The 25,027-nt window shown below is 40.9% G+C and overlaps 1 protein-coding gene across 17 annotated transcripts in view; it reads left to right on the forward strand.

Moving 5' to 3' along the window:
- ARHGEF9 (Cdc42 guanine nucleotide exchange factor 9) overlaps positions 1-25,027 on the forward strand; it is a 181,097-nt gene that overhangs the window by 79,876 nt on the left and 76,194 nt on the right. For 13 of the 17 annotated variants that reach the window (XM_007991893.3, XM_037994665.2, XM_007991890.3 and 10 more), the window contains exon 2: positions 7,876-8,055. The exons of 1 other annotated variant lie outside the window; for it this stretch is intronic. In XM_007991893.3, the coding sequence (XP_007990084.1) occupies positions 7,930-8,055 (126 nt within the window). In that variant the 5' untranslated portion in view covers positions 7,876-7,929. Of the gene's footprint in view, positions 1-1,082; positions 1,101-2,102; positions 2,121-5,274; positions 5,398-7,875; positions 8,056-25,027 lie in introns of those variants that run through there. 3 more of the 17 variants (XM_037994663.2, XM_073013623.1, XM_073013624.1) reach the window with 3 other exon arrangements.

The following is a 25,027-nucleotide window of genomic DNA, read 5'->3' on the forward strand; positions in this document are numbered from 1 at the left end:
AAGAGTGATAGAAAACCCCTGCCTCGTTAGAGGCAAAGGTTGGATCCAGAGATGAGGCTAGATTAAGGAGAGCTTTGAGAGAGTGGGGAGTTACTGAAGCTTCTTGAGCTTGAGGAGTGATACTAGCAAAAATGCTTTAAGATTTGCATCATTAAGGCATAGCTTGAGGAAGGGACAGACTTGTAGGGGCCAAGGAAGCCGGTTAGAAGAAAGAAATAGCAAGCCCAGAAGATTTTCCTTAAATGGGAAAAATTGAGAAGGAGGGAGAATGGGGGAATATGATGAATTTTGGATTTTATTGGAGGTGGTAGCAGACTATCCAGTGAAATGTGGAGCAGGCAGTAGGAAATATAGGACTAGAGGTGAGTGAGAACTGATGTCATGAGAAGGATGATTTATCTGAAGAACTAAGTGGAGAGAACAAAAAGCAAAGGTCCCTATTGACTTTTGAATGCGGCAGTCAAGGGTTTAAGTGGGAAGCCCATTTCTCAATTTTCCCAGGTAGTCTGACTGTTGCCAGCAATGCTTGAGTGAGTTATCTTCAGGAAAAAAAAAATCTCATTTTTTTTTTTTTTTTTTTTTTTGAGCAGAAAGCAGTAAAACATCCTATCAAGCACAAAGAAGGGTGAGGAGAAATACGCTGTAATAATGAAATCTCTGTCCTTTGCAGAGTAATTGTTAGCCTCAGTAGAGTACCAGAGCTGGAAGGGACTTGAGAGGTCATCTATATGGTTCCAGTCTGTCACTTGACATGTGAAAAAACTGAGACAGACTGGGCATGGTGGCTCACACCTATAATTCCAGCACTTTGGGAGGCCAAGGCAGGTGGATCACCTGAGGTCAGGAGTTCGAGACTAGCCTGGCCAACATGGTGAAACCCTGTCTCTACGAAAAATACAAAAAATTAGCCAGGCGTGGTGGCAGGTGCCTGTAATCCCAGCTGCTCTGGAGGCTGAGGCAGGAGAATCGCTTGAACCCAGGAGGTGGAGGTTGCAGTGAGCCGAGATTGCACCACTGCACTCCAGCCTGGGCAACAGAGCAAGACTCCATCTAAAAAAAAAATGCTGAGACAGAGAAAGGGACCTGTCCAAGATCATTTGGTGAGTTTCTGGCAGATTTTCTTCCTATAGCCAATTTGAGTCTTTGCTGTACACCGTGGTACCTCGTAGCTATTGTTGGGGCAGCCTGGTTCACACCTTTCCAAAAATAGGGAGGATGGTTATCCTTCAACACTTTGGGCAAGATAGCCAGAGTGTTTACAAGGCTGTATTAAAAGGATATCTAGCTTTTTCAGGAGAGGGCATAAAATCTCAGCTTGTTTTAGATATGCTTAAGGGACCAAGGGAAATAATTTGCTCTTGTCCAAGTTTAGCTGTTAAGGAGAAGGGGGCCTTCTGGGAGGATATGGGCAGACACCAAACTGAGAAAACCTCATAGGCAAACCCCCATCATGTCCCTACTTTTCCTCCTATGAAGCTTCTTGGAAGGCAGGTCCAGCTCATCTACCTTCATGGCAATTGGCACACTTGCTTTCCATACAACATGTGAAGTTCACATTTTTTAACCCATTCTCCCTTCTGCTGCTTATTATTAAAACACTAATATTTCTGACAGCCACCAAAACTAATTAAATATCTATTTTGGGAGTGGTGCTGTTGAGTTAGAGGGGAATAACAAGAAGTTGTAGGTAAGTGACTGGGTGACAGCCATAATCCCAAGTTTTTTCCTGTGTTAACACAGCCTGACTTTGGGCATGCTCCTTACATGACCCCAAATACTCTTTTTCAGACATTTACCAACCACTGAGGAAGGCCTTGGAGATAGGCAGGCAGTGCTGGAGGCAGGGGGTACAACATTTGGTGTGGCATGGGGAAATCTGTGAAGAATGAGGCATCAGAAGAGGCAAGGGTAGGGCCTACACTAGGAAAGTCCATTAGGGCAGTGGTTCTCCAGATGTGATTCCCATACCAGCAACATCAGTATCACCTGGGGATCTGTTTGAAATGCAGGTTCTCAAGCTGCACTTCAGACCTACCTAATCAATTCTCAAGACCTATGCGGCCCAACAACCTGTGTTTTAACAAGCCCTCTGAGGAATTGTCCTTTAGGTCATTCACAGGGTGAGTTGGTCCCCCTCCCTGCCATTTGACAGGTACCTTGGGGGACTGGCAAATAGCAAAGCTGTAGAGTAAGGCCAGCTGGAGATTCAAATCTGTTCCAGCATCTACTAACTGGGTAACCGTGGACTACTTGATTTATATCACAAGTTATCTTCAGTAAAAATGGAGATGTTAATGCTTACGTTGGAGAATTATAGAGGTTGAAATCACAAAAGAAAGCCCTTTATCCAGTTTCCAGCGTATGCTTTCTTCAAGTGTAAGCTTCTCTTGCTTCCTCCTTCCCTTTCTAACTCTTTTACTTTCCTTCTGTCTTTTCCATTTCTTCTTTTGTTCCCACTGAAAGGGTCCACTGGCCACCCCAAGCTCACTGCAAACACACATGCCTTTTTTGGTCACAGGGACCTGCCTTAGATCTCAGATTCCCAGTTCTTCCAGGGTATAGCAATCATATTTCTAGGTTAAAAATCAAGGCACATGACAGCTGATAACAGATATATCTACTGTGGGGAGCAATTAGATAGAATATTTGATATTAGGATTGTCTTCAGAAATCTGGATACAAAGAAATAATATCCTATTCCGTCTTTAAGCATAATGCAGGACTCTTAACCCTCCCCATCCTCTTATTCATGTCCAAAAGTTTCGTTGATGTGGGAGTGGGAAACACTATGTGTCCCACTCACTTGTGAGTTTGAGCAAGAGCCACCCTATATTTAGTGCTTCCTCTGAAATGTCCTGGGGATTGGGAATTATTGTGTTAGAAGCCACAGTACTGCTGTCCTAAGGCTCAGAGCTCTTTGAGTACCTTTCTAGAATGATGCTGCTCCATCTTCTGGCTTTATGATAGGCTTGCAAGATGAAGGATAGTAACAGTTGGATTTTGGCAGGGAGAGGAATATAAACCAGTTTGGGAATAGAGAATATAATCCCTGCTATCGCTACTCCCAAATGGCCTTTTCTTGGTTTTCTTTTTATAGCTCTGTATCATTTGATAATGTTGATGAGCTGTTGCTGCTTGAAACTCTTGTCTTGGAGTTTGAGAGATCATACTCCTTTGTATCCTAATGATGTGCTAACAGCTTCATTTAGTTTTGTTTGTGTAGCTCTTTTTCTGTTCCTTACCTCACATTCCATCTTTAAACATAAATCTCGATTTCCCAAGGCTTCTGGACTTCTTAGCATATTTTTCCAGGGCAAACTCTGATTTTCACAATTTCTTCTGGGCCATTGATTCCCAAACCTGTATATATACCCTAATTGCTCTTGAGCTTCCCACCCACCTGCGTGTCCTGCTGGCCCCCCATATTTAATACTTTAAAGAGAAAATTTGTCATCTCTTCTCCTGCAAAGCCAAACCAAGCCAATATTTCCTTCTAATTTACCCTATGCTTTAGTTGACGTTTGCACCCAAAAATCAACTTTGACCTTTTTCTTTTCCTCAAACTAGATTCAATGTCCTCCAAACATGACTTCACTTACCTTTTTAGCCATCACTCCCTCCACTCCCCTTTCCCAACCCTACTCTCTCCAAACTCCACTACTCGTTGACCATCACATTTCCCAGTCTTCATCTCTGAGACTTTGCTTAATCTCATTTCTCTGCCTCAAATGCCCCTCCCTTTCCTTCTCTATTTGGCACCATCCTACCCATTCTTTAAGGGCTATCTTCATTGCCACACAAAACCTTTCTAGAGCCCAATACCCATGTATAATCAACCTCCTTTCTCTGAAGTCTCGTGCTAGGCCAGCACATGCCAGGCACTGTATATCCACCCTCTCAGTTCACCCTCTCTATAACCCTGCCTGTGAGGCAAACATCATTACCCCCATTTTGCAGATGAAAAAACTGAGACCCAAGGTTGTATAATTAGAAACTCTTGTCTTTGGCTTTTGTGAAATTGTACTCTTAGATGTCGTAATTACATGCTGACAATTACATTTAAGTTTTTCTCTCTGACTCCCCTTCTATTCCTCACCTCCTGTTGTCATTGCTACTTTCTAAAGTAGTAAAGCCCAGAATTGAAGGTAGGTTTGCCTGCCCATAAAACCACCTTTGCATCCTGCTGGAAAGCATTGTTGGTACCTGGAAACCCTTTGTTCTTCAGGTAAGGACTGCAGCTGAGTCATAGTGAGCAGATCCCCACACACAGTAGGAGCCCAGTGAATGAATGTTGGATGGAAGATGGATGAGCAGAGCAAAGTGCATTTTTTTAAAAAAATTGTAGCAAGTTAAAAGTTAATTCTGTACACAAATGGAAGATTTGGAACCAATTTCCTGGTTAAGTTTAGTTTACATTTTAAAAACAACTCAGAAGATGCGGGGGGAACATCCCCTTGCTCCTGCTTGTGTTTGTGAGGAGAGAACACAGAAGCCCCACACAGCTATTAACCCCTTCTGGATTAGCATTCCTCTTACCTCCATGCACATACCTGTCAGCTCTCAGTTCAGTGTTTTATAGCCTACAAAGCAGATGGTAGAGTAGAATTATCCCCATTTTATATGTGAAGAAACTGGGACCCAGAGGTAGAATAAGTTTGTAAGTGAAGAGCAGAGTCTCTAGAGCCAGACTGTGCCTGTATTATAATAATGGCTTCAATAGTTATTGGCTGTGTGAACTGCAAATTATTTAACTTATTTGAGCTTCAGCTACCTCATATGTAAGATATGAATAGTAATAGTTTTTCCTTAAAGGGCTTCTGTGAGGCTTAAATGAATATATAACATGTTTAGAATGGTGCCTGACATATAGTAAGTGCTCCGTATTAGCTAACATCATCATAATTATCATTACACCTTTAGTAGTATAACAAGGTCTTAAATTCAGATTATTTTTTCTACCTGTCTTCCCTCTCTGTGGTGTTATGTTAGAAAAAACCCTGGTCCAGGAGGCTGACCATTTGATGACTATACTTTTGTTAAACCTCATCGATAAAATGAGGGCATGAAGGTGATGATCTTTAAAATTCTGTCCGATTCTGACAGTCATTGATTCTAAGTAGACCCTGACAACAGGCTTGCAAGTTGGTTAGTTGTTTTTGTGACCACTAGATCCTAGATTGGCTTTGTCCAGGGTATAGCTGAGCCTTGTGACCTGAGGGCCCAGGTATATCAACTGGACTAAATGGGGGACAAAAGTCAGCTATCTGCTTCTAGGAAAAGTCAAGCATGGAGTTCCTAAAAAGAAGACTGCAAAGTAAAAAATATAGACAGTGGAATCAGCCAGATCTGGGCCTGGGGGACCTCAAAGAGCACCACAGATAGTGTCCTGAGCAGAAGGTTGGTAATTGATGCTGAGATACTCTTTGACCCTTGATAAAAAGCTATGAATATAGCTTTAAACTACAGGTCTTAGTGGTGTTCTGGGTTGGGGCTGTATGTGCTTACTGAGTTCTAACAATGCCCACTTGGGACCCATCTTTTCCAGGAGAGGGTAGACTTCTCTATAAAAATTTACTTTAGTAGGCCAGTGACCAGCTTTTCTTTTTCTTCACTGAAGCCAAACAAGGAGAAATTGACTTTTAGTACAATTGGAAGAAAGCAAGTTCAACATAAAAATGAATGTCCTCAGCCTCATGGGCACCTATGATTAAAGGTGGCTGTGTAAATCTCCTGTAGGGTTCTTTAAGAATAGGAGCCAACTGGCTTATGATATCATAGATGGAGTTCAGTGTAGGTAATGAATAGACATTGGTAGTACAGTTTGATAATTATAGGAACACACAAAGTTAGAAGACCCAGCTTCATAATGTGTTACTTGTCTTGTTGGCTGAAGGACCAGGTCACATTTCTGAGCCTCAGTTTCCTCATATTTAAAATATAGGTAAATGGCCAGGTGCAGTTGCTTACACCTGTAATCCTAGCACTTTGGGAGGCTGAGGTCGGCAGATCACTTGAGGTCAGGAGTTTGAGACCAGCCTGGCCAACATGGAGAAACCCCCATCTCTACTAAAAATACAAAAATTAGCTGGGCATGGTGGCGTGTGCCTGTAGTCCCAGCTATTTGGGAGGCTGAGACACCGGAATCACTTGAACCCAGGAGGTGGAGGTTGCAGTGAGTCAAGATTGCGCCACTGCACTCCAACCTGGGTAACAGAGTGAGATTCCATCTCAAAAAATTAAAATGAATGAATGAATGAATGAATGGTAATAGTGAGGCCCAATTTATTCCGTAAGGATCAAGTGATGGAGTAGATATGAAAACACTTTGCAAAACGTAAAGCATGAGGTATTTGAAAGGTAGTGTTGTGAAAGGTCCTGCTGGAAATTCATTTTTTATCTATCCTGAAGAGCTCTCCCTATGCCTTACCTTCTATGGAAGGCACAAAGACAAATTCTGAGCCATGACAGATGCATCAGGCAGGACCTGAACAAAACATGTTAACTTAAAGATCAGCGTGTGAGTATGTGTGTGCGTGTTCATATATATGTGTTCATATTTGTTGTGCATTTATTTTGAGAACCTAGGGTTATTCTGTGGCTAGCGTGTTGGAGGGCAGATATATGAGAGAGGATATATATTCCATAGACTATTTCGATTGTCTTTAAGTTGTTTTAGTTTTGGTCTTATGGAGCCATTATTGCCTTGAGCAAAGTAGGCTGATGGAAAAGCTGACTTCTAGAGGACTTGTTCAGAAATTCAGTGCTGGGGAGAGAGTGCTTGAGTCTCTTTGCCTGATAGGACATGTGTTCTCTATTCTGGAATGTGTTACCCCAAATGCTGAGAAGACTGATGGCCCATACAAGCTGGAACAGTTGAGGGAAAAAGAAAAAATAACACAGTGGGCAGGATGGTAGAGAGAGGCAGACTACCTCCCCACCCTCACCCCATCCCTATCACTGTGTTTAGATGAATTTCATGAATGTGTGTTTACTCGTACGGCAGTGGAATAGATGTCTGCCTGCTCTTGTGTGGAGCCCAGTCCTGCTAGCCATATAGTCTGGTGAGCAGGGTTAGGGTCCATTCCATGCACAGGTCCTGCCTTGCTGGGTGATCTCCAGCTCATCTGTTCACTTCCTTGTTAAGTTTTGCCATCCATCAAATGCAGAAGTCAACCCCGACCTCTCCCCCTACTGTGTCTCACAGAATGGTTATACAAACCACTGAGAGAATCTGTGCTAAAGTTGAGTTTCTTGGGTGTGAGGCATCACAGAAAGCCATATTCTTTCCTACCCATGACCTCTCTGGATGGCATCATGTGTGAGTGAGAGGAGGAGGCTGCAGGACTGGGGTCCATTATGCGTGAGGAATGTTATGGTCTGTTACCCCAGGAGGAGGGGCACAGTGGGGTTAAATAATGTACCACCAACTCTCAATTGGTCAGTTCCAAGGAGGAGGAGGAAAGGGGGAGGAGCACAGGGAATTGAAAGCAAATAAGCTTGATTCTCATTTTAGCCATTGCTTTCAGCCTCTCCACCCATTCCTGACCCAGAGCCACCTTGAACCACCAAGGAGAGATGGACTGGAGCTTTCTTTGTTCTGCGTAGGAGGAGTTCATGATTAGGGATAAAAAGCATGAGACATATGTAGTACATATTCATATTCTGGGTCATTCCATGCACTGACTAACAGAGAGTTGACAGTATTGTTTGTCTTGCGCTTCAATGGAACTTGTGTTCCAGTGCCATCCCCCTCACCCCTATCTCTCACCACTTGAGTATATGAGTTTTTCTATAAGTAGTAGAGCTCTGTGGGTGGGGGAAGGGGCAAGCAAGGTAGCTGTGTGGACTGAACACGTTCTCATTTTGTCTCCTAAGCTGATCACTGGAGATTCCATCGTTAGTGCTGAGGCAGTATGGGATCACGTCACCATGGCCAACCGGGAGTTGGCATTTAAAGCTGGCGACGTCATCAAAGTCTTGGATGCTTCCAACAAGGATTGGTGGTGGGGCCAGATCGACGATGAGGAGGGATGGTTTCCTGCCAGCTTTGTGAGGGTGAGTGTCAGTCTTCACTCTCCTCTCCTATTTCCTTGGCTGCCTGTACCTGGCTTCCCCTTCACCAGCCTCTGTTCTCCTGTTTATTTCTCTCCTGGTGGCTTTTCTCATATTTTTTTTCCTTTTTTTAAATTGTCTCATACAGAGAACCTGGGCTTCCTTTAATCTGTGCCCTTTTAATTTTTAGTCTTTTCCCTTGTCTCTTGTTTAACACCCCCACCCCACCACCTCCCACCTTTGTACAAATCACTTACCTTGTCTGGGTCTTGGTTTCCTCTTTTGGGATTGGCCTTGGTGGTTTTTGAATAACTTTTTAACCCTATATTGCTGTGAACTTTTGTCTTTCTTATCTCTTTTTTTCTACTTTCTATTTCTCATCTTTTTTATCCTTTCTTCTTGTAGTTTCTTCCCATCTCCTTCTCTTGCTCCTCTGCTCTTCTCCTCCTCTCCTTCCTGTCTACTTCATTGCCTATCACACCCTTGTGTATTGTCACTGTGTGTTCAGATGTTAATATAAGAGTGTGAGCTCCCTGCCCGCCAGGGGCTGGAGCTTACTGATATCAGATTTTACTTTTTTCAAGAGAATCAAGTGGCTGGGATCTAAATGTGCCGGGGGTGGGAAGCAAGTGGCATGTAAGGTCTTGCAAGCCTTCTGCCTCTTTGACATTGTACCATGAAGAATCTGGCCCTTAACAGAGAGGCTCTTGGGAGGAATTTCTCAGCAGCTTTTGCTTTTTCTGGGTTACTCTAAAGGAAGTGATCCCAATGTGCTTATGACCTCAGGGTGCTATGGGGAAAGAACATTGGTTAGGTGTCTCAGCTCTTATTCTTTCTTGGAATTGTGAGCTGGAATCAGTTATTTGACTATTTTGAGCTCTGATTTTCCTCATCTGCACAATGGTCTTGACAGTTCTTTAATGCCGGGGCATGTCACAGTGAATGAGATAAAACATGCGAAAACTGCTTTGTGGCAAGACAAGTACTGAAGCCACATGAGGGTGTGTTATAACCATCGTTACTACAGCCTGTCACATTTTGTTAGTTTCTCCTGTAAAATTAGGCTGAAGTCTTCTAGACCCCAAACAAAAGATCAGACGGGCTAGCTCTAGGGCTCGTAGAGGTTGAAGGGCCTTAAGATTAGAACTATGGCAATGTGATATAAAGAAAGGAAGAGGGCATTTGGAGTTAGAAAACTTGAGATACAGTTTTACTACCTTCTGGCTCTATAGCTTTTGGTAAGATTTTTAACTTGCCTGAGCCCTGATTTCCTCATCTGAAAAATAGGGATAACAGACTTTTTGTAAGGAATTAGATCATACATGCCAATAAGGTGTCTAGCACAGTGCTAGACAGATATTAGGAACTTAGCCAATGGTAACTTGTTTTGTCATAATTATAATAATCACCACCACCTTCTTAGCTCCAAGAAGGTCCATATATCAAGGCTTCCCTCGAGGTTGATAGAGGCCTCCTTCCTCAAGGCAAAAAATCCAGAAAGCATCGTTACCTGGTTGGGACAGTTTAGGTGAGGGCACTGCCTAGAAGCAGAGTAATGGACAAAATTACCTCTCATTCCCTTCTATCATGAGAATCTTCTAATGAAATATCCAATCTTTTCTTCTCTTCTGTCAGAGTCTGCAAATGCCATCTGTGTCCCAGCTCATCTTTGCTGGTTAATGAATCAGTCCCAGGGATAGTCAGAAAAAGCATATCAATAACCACAGACCTTCAGGACTAATATGAGGCCCTGTATGCATACAGCTGGTATGTCTTGTGCTTACAGACCTCCCTCTTTAAAAGAAGGATTAAACTGTACCCAATGATGATGTCACCCAAATCCAAATGCATTTCATTTTCAGGGAAATGTCACTTTTATAATAAATAGTAAATCCAAGGATGGGGGGAAGTGATTGAGCAAGCCAGGATTGCTCAGGGAAGCAAATGACAGAGCCAGACTTCAGAATATCAATGAGTGCCATTAATGTCCCTAAGTCTGAGGCCAGGAGGAGTGTTCCTACAGGAACACAGCCCCAGCAGCCACTTGGTATAGAGTCTAGCCCAGATGGTTCTCAACCCTGGCTGTATAACAGAATCACTTCAGTAGCACAAAAAACAACAAGAAGAACCCAGACAAACAAAAACACTAACACCCAGGCTCCAGGCTAGTAAAATAAGATCATTTGACTAAATTGGTGACTGACATGGTGCGGTATCTTCATTCCCTACCTGGAAGTCTCATTGCTGACATTTGAGCCCTAGGATGGATAATCAAGGTGTTTAGTGTGGTTCTGTTCAAGTTAGCCCTACCTGTTGTTACACATTAAAACCCAACCTGCAGTCTGGGAAACCCAGATTCTTGCCTCAGTTCTATTATTAGAAATGCAACATGGGCAGCTTCCTATGCATCTTCAAATATCAGTTTTCTTCATTGTAAAATGGGGACAATTCGGTCTTGTAAAAATGCTTTGTTACCTGTGATATGCTGGATACTTGTAAATACGAATTATGGTACCATTTGGCCACTGTACAGGAACTTACCAGGTATATGTGTCTTCAACCTATTCACATCTGTCTCCTCTGTTGTTCGGAATTTCATACTTATATGTGCTTGTGTGTGTGTGTACGCACGCGCTCAGGTTCTTTCCTTTCTGTACTGGGGACGTGGCTTCACAAGAGCAATGTAGGAGCTGATATACCTTCCCAGTAGTAGGTAAGGTTAAATGAATTAAACTTGCTGAACATCAGTCCTCATATCTAGTTGTTGACATCTTCAGCTGTTTTCCTGGGCTGGTTTCCCTGCTAGGAGCTAAGGGTAAACTGCTAGGATATGATTGTGTCTCTAAGTAGCAAGTCCCATGTCTGTGGTGGGCCTCCTTTTATCTAATAGGCCCTAACTTCAAGTCATTCAGGCTCTTTTCCTTTGTCACTGTGCATAAAAGGAGGCTTTTTTTTTTCTGACTTTGGGCCATGGCCTGAGAAAAGTTTGCTGCCTAATTAAGGGTAGGTTGTGAACAGGACACATTACAGCCTATTACTGATGGGCTCATGTGACAAGGCACGGGTTTGGTCAGAAAGTAAAGAGCTTGCTGAGGTGTTATCAGGAGCTGGATATATACTTTTCTTGTTCTTTCAAATTCTTTATTTCTCTGGTTTCTGGCCTGCTTGGAAGTACGGAAATGAAAGGATGATCTAAGCCAGTCATTACCATCATTTGTTGGTTTTCTACAGACCAAATATCATGGAAACCCAACTTTTCAAAGGAAAGCCCATTGTTCTAGAGTGTGACCTGGCTTTTATTTGTATTTTATCTCATTTTGGCTGCAAAAAGAGATACTTGGGAAAAGCTTTTCACCTTTATGAAACCCTAGATTCACTGTAGATTTAGAACTGGAAAGACCCATCTTAGCCAAGAGTGGCCAACTTAGATGCTTACAGGGGCCAATTAAGTGAGTGAAGCAAATTGAGACAAGGGGTAAGTGGGCGCCTGCATCCAATTGGGAAATCCATGCCCCATCTAAGGACAGCAAAAGTGACTTGGATGTTTCCCATCATTAGAGTGGGGTATAGTGGAGAGGAAAGCCCAGAGGGGCCAGATCTTCTAGTATTTCAAGAAAAGCCAGGAATTGGATTTTTATGTAAAACTCTTTATATTTAAAAAATGTTAACGAGTAATTCATATTTTTAAAGAAGCACAGTGAGCGTCAAACAGAACACATCTGTAGGATAAATTATCTCCCAAGGACCCAGCTTGTTGCCATTAGTCACCCTACCTCCACATTGTATAAATACTGAGGAGACATGGGCCCAGAAAATGGAAATAACTTGCTTTCTCATGTAGGGAATTAGTGGCAAAGCCAGGACTTGAACCCAGGCCTCCTGAATCTTAAGACAACTTTACTAGACAGTCTTTGTCTAATAAGTTTAATGTCTTGGCTTCCTTTGGTATCTTTTCTGCCAAATTATTTTTTTCCTGTGAATAGGTCATATGTTCCTGTTTTCTTGTAGACCTCGTAATTTTTTGTTGAAAACTTGGCATTTTGAATATTATAATGTGGTAACTCTAGAAATCAGATTTTCTTCTCTCCCCAGGTTTTGCTACTGTTGATTGTTGAGGGTTGCAGTTGTCCATTTGTTTAGTGACTTTTTCCAACTATTTTTGCAAGACTGTATTCTTGTTATATATGGTTGCTGAAGTCTCTGTTATTTTATCTCGTTGGTCAGCCAATAACCTGACATTTCCTTAAACATCTGGAGCCAAGAAGAAAAAACAATACTACTTTCCTGGTTTTTGCAGCTTGATTCTGAGCTGGGGTACTCACTTGAGACTGTGCCAGGTCATCAATTCTTTTGTCTCAGCCTTCTCCTCCTGTTTGTATGTAGATCACACATCCTCCAGAAATACAAGCCTATGGTCCTCTGAGGTTTTTTCTGAGCATGCGTCTGGTCCTGGGCATGCGTGTTACAGTGTGACTTCCCTGGTATGCATGATGGCCTTTATTCCCCAAAGAAACTTCCTTTTTCCCAAAGCAACTTTGTTTTTAGCTTCCTCCTTCTTGTGCTATTGCATCTGTTTGCTGTTTGTCCTGTCCACAATCCCTTGTCCCAAGTGGGCATGAGCAGTGTATGTCTTTAAATCTTTCAACAAAGGCAGCCACAGCCTGGAAAGCCTCTCCAGCCAGAGGTCAACCTCTGTGCTAGTCCCTCAGTGCCAAACAGGTCAAAAGGCACAGCTACAATATTGTAAAGAACAAGGTCATTATCTCCTGGCACCAGAAAGCCACACCAGGAATGTGGGCCACTGTCACTTCAGCCACTGGGGAATGAGGGATGGTAAGGGGATAAGCAAAAGTGCTTCAATGCTCTATTACCGAATTTTTGCTGCCCTTTTCTGCATTACGCAGTCCCCTGTAAGTTGCTGCAAGTTTTGGATTAGATTCTAGAGTTCTAAAACAATGGATTCTGTCATTCATTGCCAGTTTAAGGTTGTTTCAGTGGAAGAACTGATTCTTTGTGTGCCCTGCTCCACCACTTTTTAGTGATGTTATCCCCTTCTGAATCTTAATCCTGTGCTTTCTGGCCTGTAGCACAATTAGGAAAGGGCAGGCTTGGGCTGCTAACAAGACTGTTAACATTTGAGGACTTACCTTCCCTTCCAGATTAAAGGCAATAGTGTTTTTGCTTTCTTTAGAGGAGTTTCAATATACCAACCCTTGTTTATCCATTCAAACTTCAAAGTGTTCATAAGTCTCTAGTCTTAAACATTTATATCATTTATGTAGAAAGTCTTGCTTGTGGCTCTAGAGGTAGCACATTATAGGTTGTGAGTTTAGGCTGACATTAGCAGGGAGAGTCTTTCTCCCTGGACTATGGCAATTTCTCTCCCCTGTACTAGAATTTCAAATGGCATTATTAGAACTAATTTGCATTCACATAATCCATCTTAATGACTTCTCACTATGCACATTTTTTGGATTACATCATCTAGTACATCATTTGGCTAATTGGAGGTTTTTTATTTTTTTCTTTTAATATGGAGACCTCTTCAGCTCAGAGAGATCCTTAAATGTAGCTGTTATATCACCCAGATGATTCCTCCAAATTAGGTAGGGCAGGTCACCCTCATAGAAATCCCATGTTGAAAGCAACTTTGAGAGTCATCTAGCCTATCCCTCAGCCTCCAGGCAGGACCAGAGCTAAAATTACCCTGGGTTTTTGAGAACCTGGCCAACATCTGTAAACCAAGCTTGACCTACTCTGTTATTTCCAGCTACTAGCCCTTATGCTGTAATGTGAGCCAATTTCTTGAAATATGTTGCTTTCTGCAATAGGAAGATGGTATTTAAGAGTTGGCACCAGTAGGAGACATTCTGAATTGTTTTCTTGGCTTTAGGGCTTTCCAAGGCCCTATTGTTGACCCATAGCACGGATTTGTAACCTGGGTGGCTGCCTGAGTTGAGGCTATGATCTTGGGCTTGGCACCTGTTTTACTCTGTGTAATCAACCTCCTGGGTTCATTTGGGGATCAGCTTAGGCCTTCCTAGCATCATGTGTATACTGCCTTGGTGGTGTGATGACTTGAGAGGAGGACCATGACTGAGTACCTGGAGATGAGGTCTGTTTCTGTGGCTCTTTGTAAAGTACAAAAGTTTTGGAAAATCATCATACTTGTATATATCTTTTTTCTTTTTTCATCAGTATATTTATCATTATGAGTAAGAGTGAAACCGCTTATCTTTATACGGCTCTAGTGCTATTAATATCTTCTCACCAGTATTTGCTGAGTCCTGAACAAAAGTGACTGTCTAGCGCTTAGCAACAGCCACCTCCTGGAGTGGTCTAGACAAGTGCTAAGGGTATCTGGCGTCTTGAGAGGTCTGTTGTCCTCTATATTAGAGGGTCACTAAGGAAACGGTACTCAGAAGAGGGTGGGTCTCTTTTTTTTAGTTTTCGGAAGTGAAAACTGACAGATAGCTCCCTACCTCTTCAGGCCACCAGTTATACCTCAGGACAGATCTGAAATAGTTTGTCCTTGTGTTGAACTAGAATCTGTCTTTCTGGTGCTTCTACTCATGGGAAGGGTGTAAATGTCCAAGAGAACTGGCTCTGGAGATAATCTTTCTGGATTAGAATCAGAGTCTTTCCATTTATTAGCAAAGTGGCCATTGTGTGCTTCAGTGATCTCATCATTAAATTGAGGATATAACAGCACCTACCTCATTAAGTTGTCGGGAGAACTAAACAAAATACAGGAAAAGCACTGACAATGGGGTCTGACACATAGGAAACACTCAATAATAATACTGGTAATACTTGCAGCAAACTCTTAATGTAAATGGTAGAAATAATATCCTCATTTCTCCCTGCTTCTCTCTCAAACCCTCTGGGAATATACTGACTCTCCACTCTGTCTGCAGCCCGTCAGAGATCTGAAACCTAAGACCAGGTCAGCCAAGCCTCTCCTGTCCTCCAGGCTTCTGAGCTTTCATCTTTTAACCATTATTTGGATGAATCAGCTTCTTGTTGCTGCTATGTGTGAGTGGCTAGACTGGGGCCATCTGGGCATGCAACGCCCACTCCATTCAGCCACTTATATGAGTACATGGGCTACATGGAAGCCTGGACATGCTGACACTGCCAGGCTTTCAAGACTAATAGGAATGATATTACAACTAATGACCCTGCTGAACATGTAATTGGACAATGTTCTATCTTGGCTGTTCTGACCTCTACCAACAGGCATAATAATGTTACTAGGGCCATACATCAGCAGTTAGCCTCCATTTATGAACAAATAAATGGTGGAACACTGTGTTATATGTAGTAACCCAAGAAAGGATTGAAAACCTTCTTTTTAAGATGTCCTGGGGAAAAGAGCCATAATCATAGACCTGCAAATTCTGCCCATTGGTCCAACTCTTTGTTTTGATAAGCTTATTAAGGTAGTACAGTTATTGACATTGCTGCTCAGTAGAGCTTGGCCCTGAATGCCATGTGTGGGATGGACTCATTCCCACATTTAGTTACATATAAAGTAAGCATAGCTTACTGTTAAGGGTACACTTAATAAACATGCTATATATGGGACGGGGCCAGCAGTAGCCCTGAAAAACAGTACAACAGATGAACTTGAATTTGGGGAAGGTCCTAGAAGTTCACTTTCCCTTGTGGGTTGGGATAGGCTGAGAGTGTGCAGTGGGTGAGGACCCTCCCAACTGAAAATATTGGGAGAAAGTCCAGCACAGTAGGTAGAGTGTAGCATCAGTAGGCAGCAGAAAGAGGGTGGCTTTGTTGTCGTGACAAGTGACTGGTATTACTTGGTCCAACATCAGGTTGTTTGGTGTGCTTCAATAAGCAGGTAAAGCATGGTGACCAGGTATCCAGAGGCAGGGAGTATATAGTGAAAATGGTTTCTTAATTTGTAGAATTAAGGACTTAGTAAAAATTCATTCACCCAACAGATGATCATCAAATGGCTACTGAGAAAATACAGAGGTACTCTAGACCTTCAGCCCATCCTGCAAGAGTCTGATAGTAGATATGAAAACTTATGCATAAGGGAGGTTATTTGCCTAAGCTCTGTTACTTTACTAAAGTTCTTTCCCTTTGCCAAATCTCACTTTGCTCCTCTGAAAGGTGGAGGGGTTGGAACAGATATACTCCAAGAACTTTTCTAGCCCTTTCTCCATAATTTCTTTTTTTTTTCTCTTTGAGACAGGATCTTACGCTTTTGCCCAAGCTAGAAGTGTAGTGGCGTGATCATGGCTCGCTGTAGCCCCAAACTCCTGGGCCCAGGCAATCCTCCCACTTCAACCTCCTGAGTAGCTGGGACTACAGGCACCCGCCACCACACCCAGCTTATTTTTGTATTTCTTTGTAGATGCAGGATTTCACCATTTTGCTCAGGCTGATCTCAAACTCCTAGACTCAAACAATCCACCTGCCTCAGCCTCCCAAAGTGCTGGGATTATAGGTGTGAGCCACCATCCCAGCAAATCTTTTTTTAGTTGAGGTAAAATAAACATAACATCAGCTTCCCCATTTCAATCATTTTAAGGTATACAATTCAATGCATTTGCAGTGTTGTACAACCATCACCACTATCTAGTTCCAGAACTTTTTTATCACCACAAAAAGAACTCCATACTCATTAGCACTCACACCTCATTCCTCTCTCCTCTCAGTCTGTAGATGGTATAATGTTTTGTACAAATGTTAGCAGGTAGAAAGTAGAAGATAGTTAGGGAAGGGATTAGATTCATAAGAAGTGAGGTCGGGAAGAGGCATATGACTTCAGTAGCTATAGGAGACTACATCAGCCTGGATACAGGCTGAAAGGAGTAAAAAACATAAGATAGATGTTGCGGGAAAAGCCTCAATAGGGAACAGGTGCCATCTAGGGCATTGGTACTATCCTGGAGGATCAGAAAGTAAATGAGACCCTGCCAGACTTGCCTTTAACTTGCTAGTACATGGCATATCCCAAACAAGATCGCATTCCAACTGCAAAGCCAGTGTTTTGCCACATCCACCATCCTGAAGTGTTTTTTTTTTTTTCTTTCTTTCTTTTTTTTTTCTAAATGTCTGTCAAATAATTACAAGCTTTCCGGGGGATAAGTAACTCAGGTCGGCTTGATTTCAGCATTCTCCCTAGTGTGGCTTTCATAATGAAATCAGTACTTCCATATCTGAATAGCTTAAATAGAAGCCTTCTCTTTATTTTAGCTCAAACAGAAAGCAAATCAAAGGAAATACAGAAGAAATGAACTTCTAAAGGTCCTGGCAGAACACTCCTTTTGTGGCCACTTAACTAATTAACCTAAATTCTATCAAAGTCTAAGCAGGATAATTCCATGAAAACCAATGAAAGAGGAAGACTTAGGGGTAGCGTGGAGTGTAGTTCATAGTTAGGGAAGGGATTAGATTCATTTTCTTGACTGGAAAGGAAGTTTTCTTGACTGGGAAGGAAGCTATATTATCTGTGAAGGGTTTCCCTACACTCCAGTCCACCCCCATTCTAGCTTGAGTTCTCACCTTAAGAAGCCTTGTCATGGGCAGAAATCATCAATACCTCCAGCCTCGACTAAGTAAGTCTCCATTTGTTGGGAAGGGATTTTGAGTCTAATTGTCAAGGAGGTGGCATTTGGAGTATAAGAAATTTGGGACAATTGTGAAAGCAATTACAAAAGTACTTCCTAAAACTCTTCCCTGACTAGAAAGGACAGTGTTTCTCATATGTTGCTTCATTGTTCTAGGGGCAGATGGTACCAACCTAGGGGATAATAACAAGAACAGCTAATATTTGACTCAGTGCTAGAAACTGTTTTACATGCATTACCTTGTTTAATCCTCACAACAGCCCCATGAGATAGATAGATATTATTCTATTTCAGAGATAAGGAAACTGAGGATCAGAAAAGTTAAAGTGGCTTACTCTGTGTTACTCCGAGGCAGTTGTAGAGCCAGGATTTGAAATCAGTCTCCTGAGTCTTCACCCTTTACAAACACTGTAATAGACTGGCTCTCCTAATTTTGGCCTAAGAGTCCGGAGACTTTGCTTCAATCCTGACTGCCACTTTGATGCATCCCCCTATCTGGCCTTGGATTTCTCATCTGGGAAATGTAAAGAAAAAGGTTTGCTTGCCTGCCTTACAGGGCTGTTTTGAAGTCCAAGTAAGAGAGTCTGTGGGAAGGCACTGTTCTTGAACTAGGTTTTCAGAGAAGCCAGGGACAAAAGAAGAATGATAGAAAAGAGTAGGGAAGGCCTTCGTGAAGAGGGAGTAGGGGGCAGGCATTAGAAGGATACAAGGTACAGAGGTGTGAATAAACATAATGTGTTGGAATGAATGGAAAGGGTAGCTTGCCTGAGGCCACACGTCTGTTGAAGAGCAGTGAAGCTTGGTGGGTCAGGCCCATTTTAATGTGCTGATGGAAAGCCATGAATGCAAAAACAGGATATTCACACAGGTCTTTTCTTTTTCTCTTTTTGTCTGTTATGTAACAAAAATTTTCATTGCTCTGGTTGAGCTCCTTATTTCTCATTGTGTCGGTGCTGGAGAGGGAGAACAATTTGTTAGCAGTCTTCTTATTATGATCCTTCATATAATTAGTGACAGTTATTAAATCTTCCCTTGAGGGGTAGAGGAGTAGTTTCTGTGCCTGACTGTACATACCATGCTGATTGTCTTTGTGCCAGGCAGGAATGCTAAGTGCTTCCTGGCATGCACATTCAGGGATCCCTAAGCACTTCTGATCCTCCTGAAGGCTGAGACTGGGGCTCTAAAACAGGGTGTGTGTGTGTGAAGTGGGAGCTCTGCTTGCAACTAACCAGGTTCCTCTCAGTCCCTCACATTCACCTTTGTATCCACACCTCGCCATTGCTTCACTGTGGTGGCAGAGAAAAGGCCTTTTGGTGACCTTTGTTATGGAAGAGTTCACGTTCCCTCTATACTCTCTCCTTTATCTGTGTTTTTCCCTTTTGTAGTATTTGCTGAGATTTTTGGCTGGCAACTTTATTCAGACAGAGACAGAGCTCATGATTAGAATTATCTTAAAAAGGAAAGGGCTGCCTTGGGAGACACTGGTCTCCTCATCACTTGTTGTGTTCAAGCTTATAGGCTGTGCAATTGCTGGCAGGGTATGTTGTCAAGGGAGTTTATGTATTGATTGGGGAGCAAGGAGTGGCATGGACTAGTCTACCTTCCATTTCCTTTATAAACTGATTCTATAGCTCTGAGAGTCTATTGTTCAATGAGACTGGCAATAATAACCCATCACCTTCTCAAAGGATGTCTTGCTTTTTACTCCTGTCTTGTTGACTAGATTTGGCCTTTGAAAATATCAAGGTGAGATTTAGACAATACCACTTACCCATTCTCTTCTTAGAAATGTTACACTGCTGGAGACAGGGGCCTGCTGGCTTTCTAAGACACTCCTTGGGCCTTTATTGACTTTATGAAGGAATTACTGACTGGATATTATGGTAGTTTTCTTTTAGAACTACTGATCCATTTGCAGGGAGGGGCTACGAAAGATGTTGAAGAGGGTGTACCAAGGGCTGGGTAATAATCACTTTATCATATGGAACAATGGTGAGTCTGTTGGAATATACATATAGGTATATAAATGCAAGGAGAGAGGTTGACAAGGATTTCACAGAAAATCCATAACCGTGGTTTCCTCAGGAGAGGTAGAATATGGTTAGGATGGGGAACAGTCAGGGGAAATTTCACCTTATCTAGACAGTTTCAGCTTTTTATGTATCTATTTTTATAGAGATATAATTTCTATACCATAAAATTTACCATTTTAAAGTATACAGTTTAGTGGGTTTTAGTATATTCACAAAGCTCTATAACCGTCACCGTTGTCTAATTCTGGAACATATTTTAAAAATCATTTTTAATAGATAAAACTGTATATTTGGGGGATGTGATGTTTTGATATATATATATATATATGTATACACATATTGTGGAACGATTAACCTAACATATCGTCACCTTGTATACTTATCATTTTTTGTAGTGAGAACATTTAAAATTGTACTTTCTTAGCAGTTTTCCAATAATAATAGTATTCTATTATGTAAGTATGCCATATTTTGGTTTATCAATTCATCAATTAATGAACTTTTGGGTTGTTTCTACTTTTGGTTGTTATGTATAATGCTACTATGAACATTTGTGTACAAGAATTTGTGTGAGCGTGTGTTTTTATTTCTCTTGAGTACGTACCTAGGAGTGGAATTGTATCATATGGTAACTATATGCTTAACTTTTTGAGGAACTGCCAAAATGTTTTCCACAGCAGCTATACCATTTTACATTCCTGCCGGCAGTGCATGAGAGTTCCAATTTGTCCACATGCTCGTCAATACTTGTTATTGACCTTTTAAATTATTATAGCCATTCTAGGAAGTGTGAAGTGGTATCTTTTTATGGTTTTGGTTTGCATTTCTCAGATGGCTAACGATATTGAGCATCTTTTCATATATTTATTGGCCATTTATATGTCTTCTTTGGAGAAATGTCTATTCACATATTTTGCCCATTTTTAAGCGGGCTGTTACTTTATTGTTAAGTTATATATATTCTGAATACTACATCTTTATCAAATATATGATATGCAAATATTTTTTCCCATTACTGGGTTGTCTTTTCACTTTATTGATGGTATCATTTGTAGCACAAAGTTTTTAATTTTGATGAAGTCCGCTTTATTTTTGCTTGGTTGTTTGTGTTCTAGGTATCATATCTAAGAAACTATTGTCTAAGGTTACAGATTTTCCTCTGTGTTTTCTTTGATGACTTTTATAATCTGATTCCATTCAGATATTTCATCCATTTTGATTTAATTTTTGTATATAGTGTGAAGTAGGAGCCAAAGTTCATTCTCTTTCATGTGGATATCCAGTTGTACCAGCACCATTTGTTGAAAAAACTATATTTTCCCCCTTGAATAATCTTGGCACCTTTGAAAAATATCAGTTCAGCATGAATGTAGGATATATTTCTGGACTCCTGGTTTTATTTCATTGATCTTTATATCTATTCTTGTGCCAGTCCCCCATTCTCTTGATTATTGTAGGTTTGTAGTAAGTTTTGAAATCAGAAAGTATGAGTCCTCCAACTTTATTCTCCTTTTTCAAAATTGTTTTGGTTATCCTGGGTCCCTTGAAATTCCATATGAGTTTTAATACCAGTTTTTCAATTTTCTGCAGACACCGGGTGAGACTTTGATATGTATTGTGTTGAATTTGAATTAATCTGAGGAGTATTGCTATATTAGCACCATTAAATCTTCCAATCCATGAATAGGAGAGGTTTTTCTATTTAGTTCTTCTTTACTTTCAGTAATGCTTTGCAGTTTTCATTGTATAAGATTGCACTTCTTTTGTTAAATTTATTCCTGTGTATTCTTTCTGTTCCTATTTAAATGTTATTATTTTCTTAATTTAACTCTCAGATCGTTCATTACTAGTATATAGAAACATAATTGATTTTTATATCCTGCAACATTGCTGAACTTATTTATTCATTATGACAGGTTTATTTTTGGGGGGATTCCGTATGATTTCCTGTATATCACATTATATAATCTGTGACTAGAGATAGTTTTACTTCTTTCTGATGCAATGTCTTTTATTTCTTTTTCTTGTGCAATTGCTCTGGCTAGAACCTTCAGTATAAGGTTGAATAGAAGTGATGAAAGGGAATATCCTTGTCTTGTTCTTGATTGTAGGATGAAAGCCTTCAGTCTTTCACCATTAAATATGGTATTAACTATGGATTTTTTATAAATGTTCATTATTATTTGGAGAAAAATTCCCTTCTATTTCTAGTTTGTTTAGTATTTTTTTTTTTTTAATCATGAAAGGATGTTGGATTTTGCAAATGCTTTTTCTGTGCCTGTTGAGATGATCATCTGGGATTTTGTAACCTTACTTCACTAATATGGTGTAACTTACGTGGACTGATTTTCATATGTGAAGCAACCTTCCATTCCTGGAATCACATCTGGTAAGGTGGACAATTGGTTTTTAATATGTTGCTGGATTTGGTTTGCTAGTATTTTATTGAGGATTTCTATATTTCTGTTATTTAAAAGGGTTTGTAAAAGATTGATGTTAGTTATTTTTTAAATATTTGGTACAATTTACCAGTGAAGCCATCTGGTCCTGAGGTTTTTTGTTTGTTTGTTTGTTTTGTTTTGTTTTGTTTTGTTTTGTTTTGTTTTTTCCCCATGTGGGAAGTTTTCAGGATTGCATGAAATTATTCATTAAATCTTTTCCTTGTTATAGGTCTTTTCAGATTTTCTGTTTCTTCTTGAGTCAGTTTCTGTAGCTCGTGCCTTTCTAGGACTTTGTCCATGTCATCAGGTTATGTAATTTATTGGCATACAATTGTTCATAATATTCCCTTTAATTCTTATTTCTGTAGGACTGGTAGTAATATTTCTTCTTTCATCCATGATTTTAATAATTTTAATCTATTTTTTTCTATTTTAACTTTTTGCAACGCAAATGTGTTCTCGTATAACGTATAATTTTAAAAATGGAAAAAAATGGAAGGCACAAAATTAAAATGCATATTAAAGATGTGGGTATATTGCTGACTCCTTGGCTGTCTCTGTGGGTATCAGTTTCTTTATTACGAAATTGAGAGGATGGATTACTGTTGCTGAAGTTTTTGAAAGCCTTTGGACTATAGTATTTCTGTGTTTGAGCACAGGATTAAAGGACATAGATGGGAATATTTGTGGACGGAAAATAGACCAGTCTGGGAGGAGCCCAATACTCCTGAAGGAAGTAGTAGGAAGTAAGAGTGGAAATACAGATTGGAGTCAAATTATGGTAATATTGGAATGTCAGGGTGAGGGATTTGGACTTGCTTTATAATCAGTGGAGAGCTATTAAGGATTTTGGGTTGATGGGATTAGCCAATCAATGTGATAGTCAAGGAAATTGGTCTAATAGTGGTATGTGGGAAGGGTAAAAGCTAGAGGATCACCCAGGGACTTGTTCAGGTATAAAACTATGAGAGCAATGACAGTGAAAATAGAAAAGGGAGCAATAAAGACCAGAGATTGTCTTCAGTTTGGAAAGCACTCCATGGTTTAGAAGGAGGAGGGAGGAGTGAGTTGTCTTGCTCATCTGCATGTCCTTCACAGTTAGTGGTTAGGCACAGAATAGGTCCAAAGTAAGTATTTGTTAAATTGAACTGCATTAATCAGCCTTGCTTCAGAGTTCAATGAAGGCTGGGGAAACCAGCCTTTAAGTACTCTAAGAGGACTTCCAGGACAGCCTTTCAACCTGGCAGGTTCTAGGCATTGTCCATCTTCTTACTTGTCACCCAGGCATCTATATGTGCTAATTGCAGCATTAATGAAGAAAAGGTACACATTAGCCTTCACAGATTGTTGGGCAGGGTTGATAAAGGCTCTCTTGTCTGATATTTCAACCAGGGCAGATAAGCTTATGGGCTGACCTGTGTCAATGCACTCTGACATACATGCAGACAAAGACCTTCTCTGCACAGAACAGGGAAGCTCTCAAGAGCAGAGAACTTAGAGGTTAGACCAGAAAGTCTTATCATTAGGCCCAGGGGATGTTTTGTGGGAACCTGGGATCAGGAGAAAAACAGTTAGGCCTTATGTGCCACCTTGTTCTAGGCTAAGAAATATCTTCCCTCAAATGTCAGCTCTATAAAGGGCAGTGATTTCTTTTTTATTTGCTGTTGTATCCCTAATATCTGGCACATTATCGGCACTTAGCATAGATTTAATGAATGAATGAATCTGTTAGTAGTTCTTTGCGGTGAAAGCAGCATCTTAACCTAAGGAATGGGCTTCTGGGGTTGTTGCAGTAGAGTAGATGAAGATGTCTTCTCCGAAGCTCCTTATGAAGGACCCTGCTACACAGGCCTTTAGTTATAACCAGAAGGGACTTCTCTACCAAATTCTTTATAAGGAATCTGTTTTCACTTGGCTGCAGTTGCCTTCGTCTTTTCTCATTGTTATTTGGAACGACAGTGTCATGGTGTATAGCTTGAACCTAAATGTGGTTCTGTTTCTGCCTTTACATCTGCTCCCCCTTCCTTCATATCCTGTCTTCCTTCCCACTAGAATTTTTCAAAATTTTCATCTTATTCCAGCTATCCAAAAGCCAGCATTTGGACCTGACTTTTCTTAAACTCCTAGGAAGAAAATAAATGATTCTTATTCTTTAAAGGCCTGCCTATGTTACCCTTTCCATAGCAGGGTTTAGCTTGCTTTGTGAGAAGCAGGGAAAAGCTAATGGATTATTAAGAGGGTGAGGTTTTCTTGTTACAAGTAGACAGCATCATGTATGTGAGATATTTGTTTCGGTGCCTTAAATCACTTTTTTTTTTTTGCCCAGGTTCATTCTTTTGAATAGTTATCTCTCATATTGCCTGTTGATTGCATTAAAGGACAGCTATTAGCATATTGAAGACACAAAGCCGACCTTTTAGAAGCTGGAAAGAGATTTATAATGGAGCACTTGCAGAGGGTGATAGGTTTTGGATAGAGATACATTTTGCAAATTTGGCTGTGTATACAAAATACATAAAAACAGAGTGAGCTCTATTTACTTTGGCCTATGACAATTTAGTGAGATATATGCTGCTGACATCTCTAAGTTCACTGAGTGGTAATCATGCCCCCTCACCTCCTATGAGAGAAAGAAAGAGGAAAGAATATACAGAGTTGGGAAGTAACTACCGTCCTTCTAGTTCTATCCCAAAGCCTCTTCCTCCCGAATGATTACCCACTAAAAGGCTTTTCTGATGGCAGAAATAGGGATGCATCTAAATTGTGTGATCTCAGCTTCTTGAGGCAGGAATGTGGAAAAAGCTGGGGTTTAAGGAAGGAAAATATGGAAAATATGGAGAATTGATTAAACCTGTTGAGACAACTGGCAAGCTCTTTGCTTATTACCCCTGACAAATTTTGT

This window comes from Chlorocebus sabaeus, chromosome X (genome assembly GCF_047675955.1).
Source record: "Chlorocebus sabaeus isolate Y175 chromosome X, mChlSab1.0.hap1, whole genome shotgun sequence".
NCBI classification, from domain to species: Eukaryota; Metazoa; Chordata; class Mammalia; order Primates; family Cercopithecidae; genus Chlorocebus; species Chlorocebus sabaeus.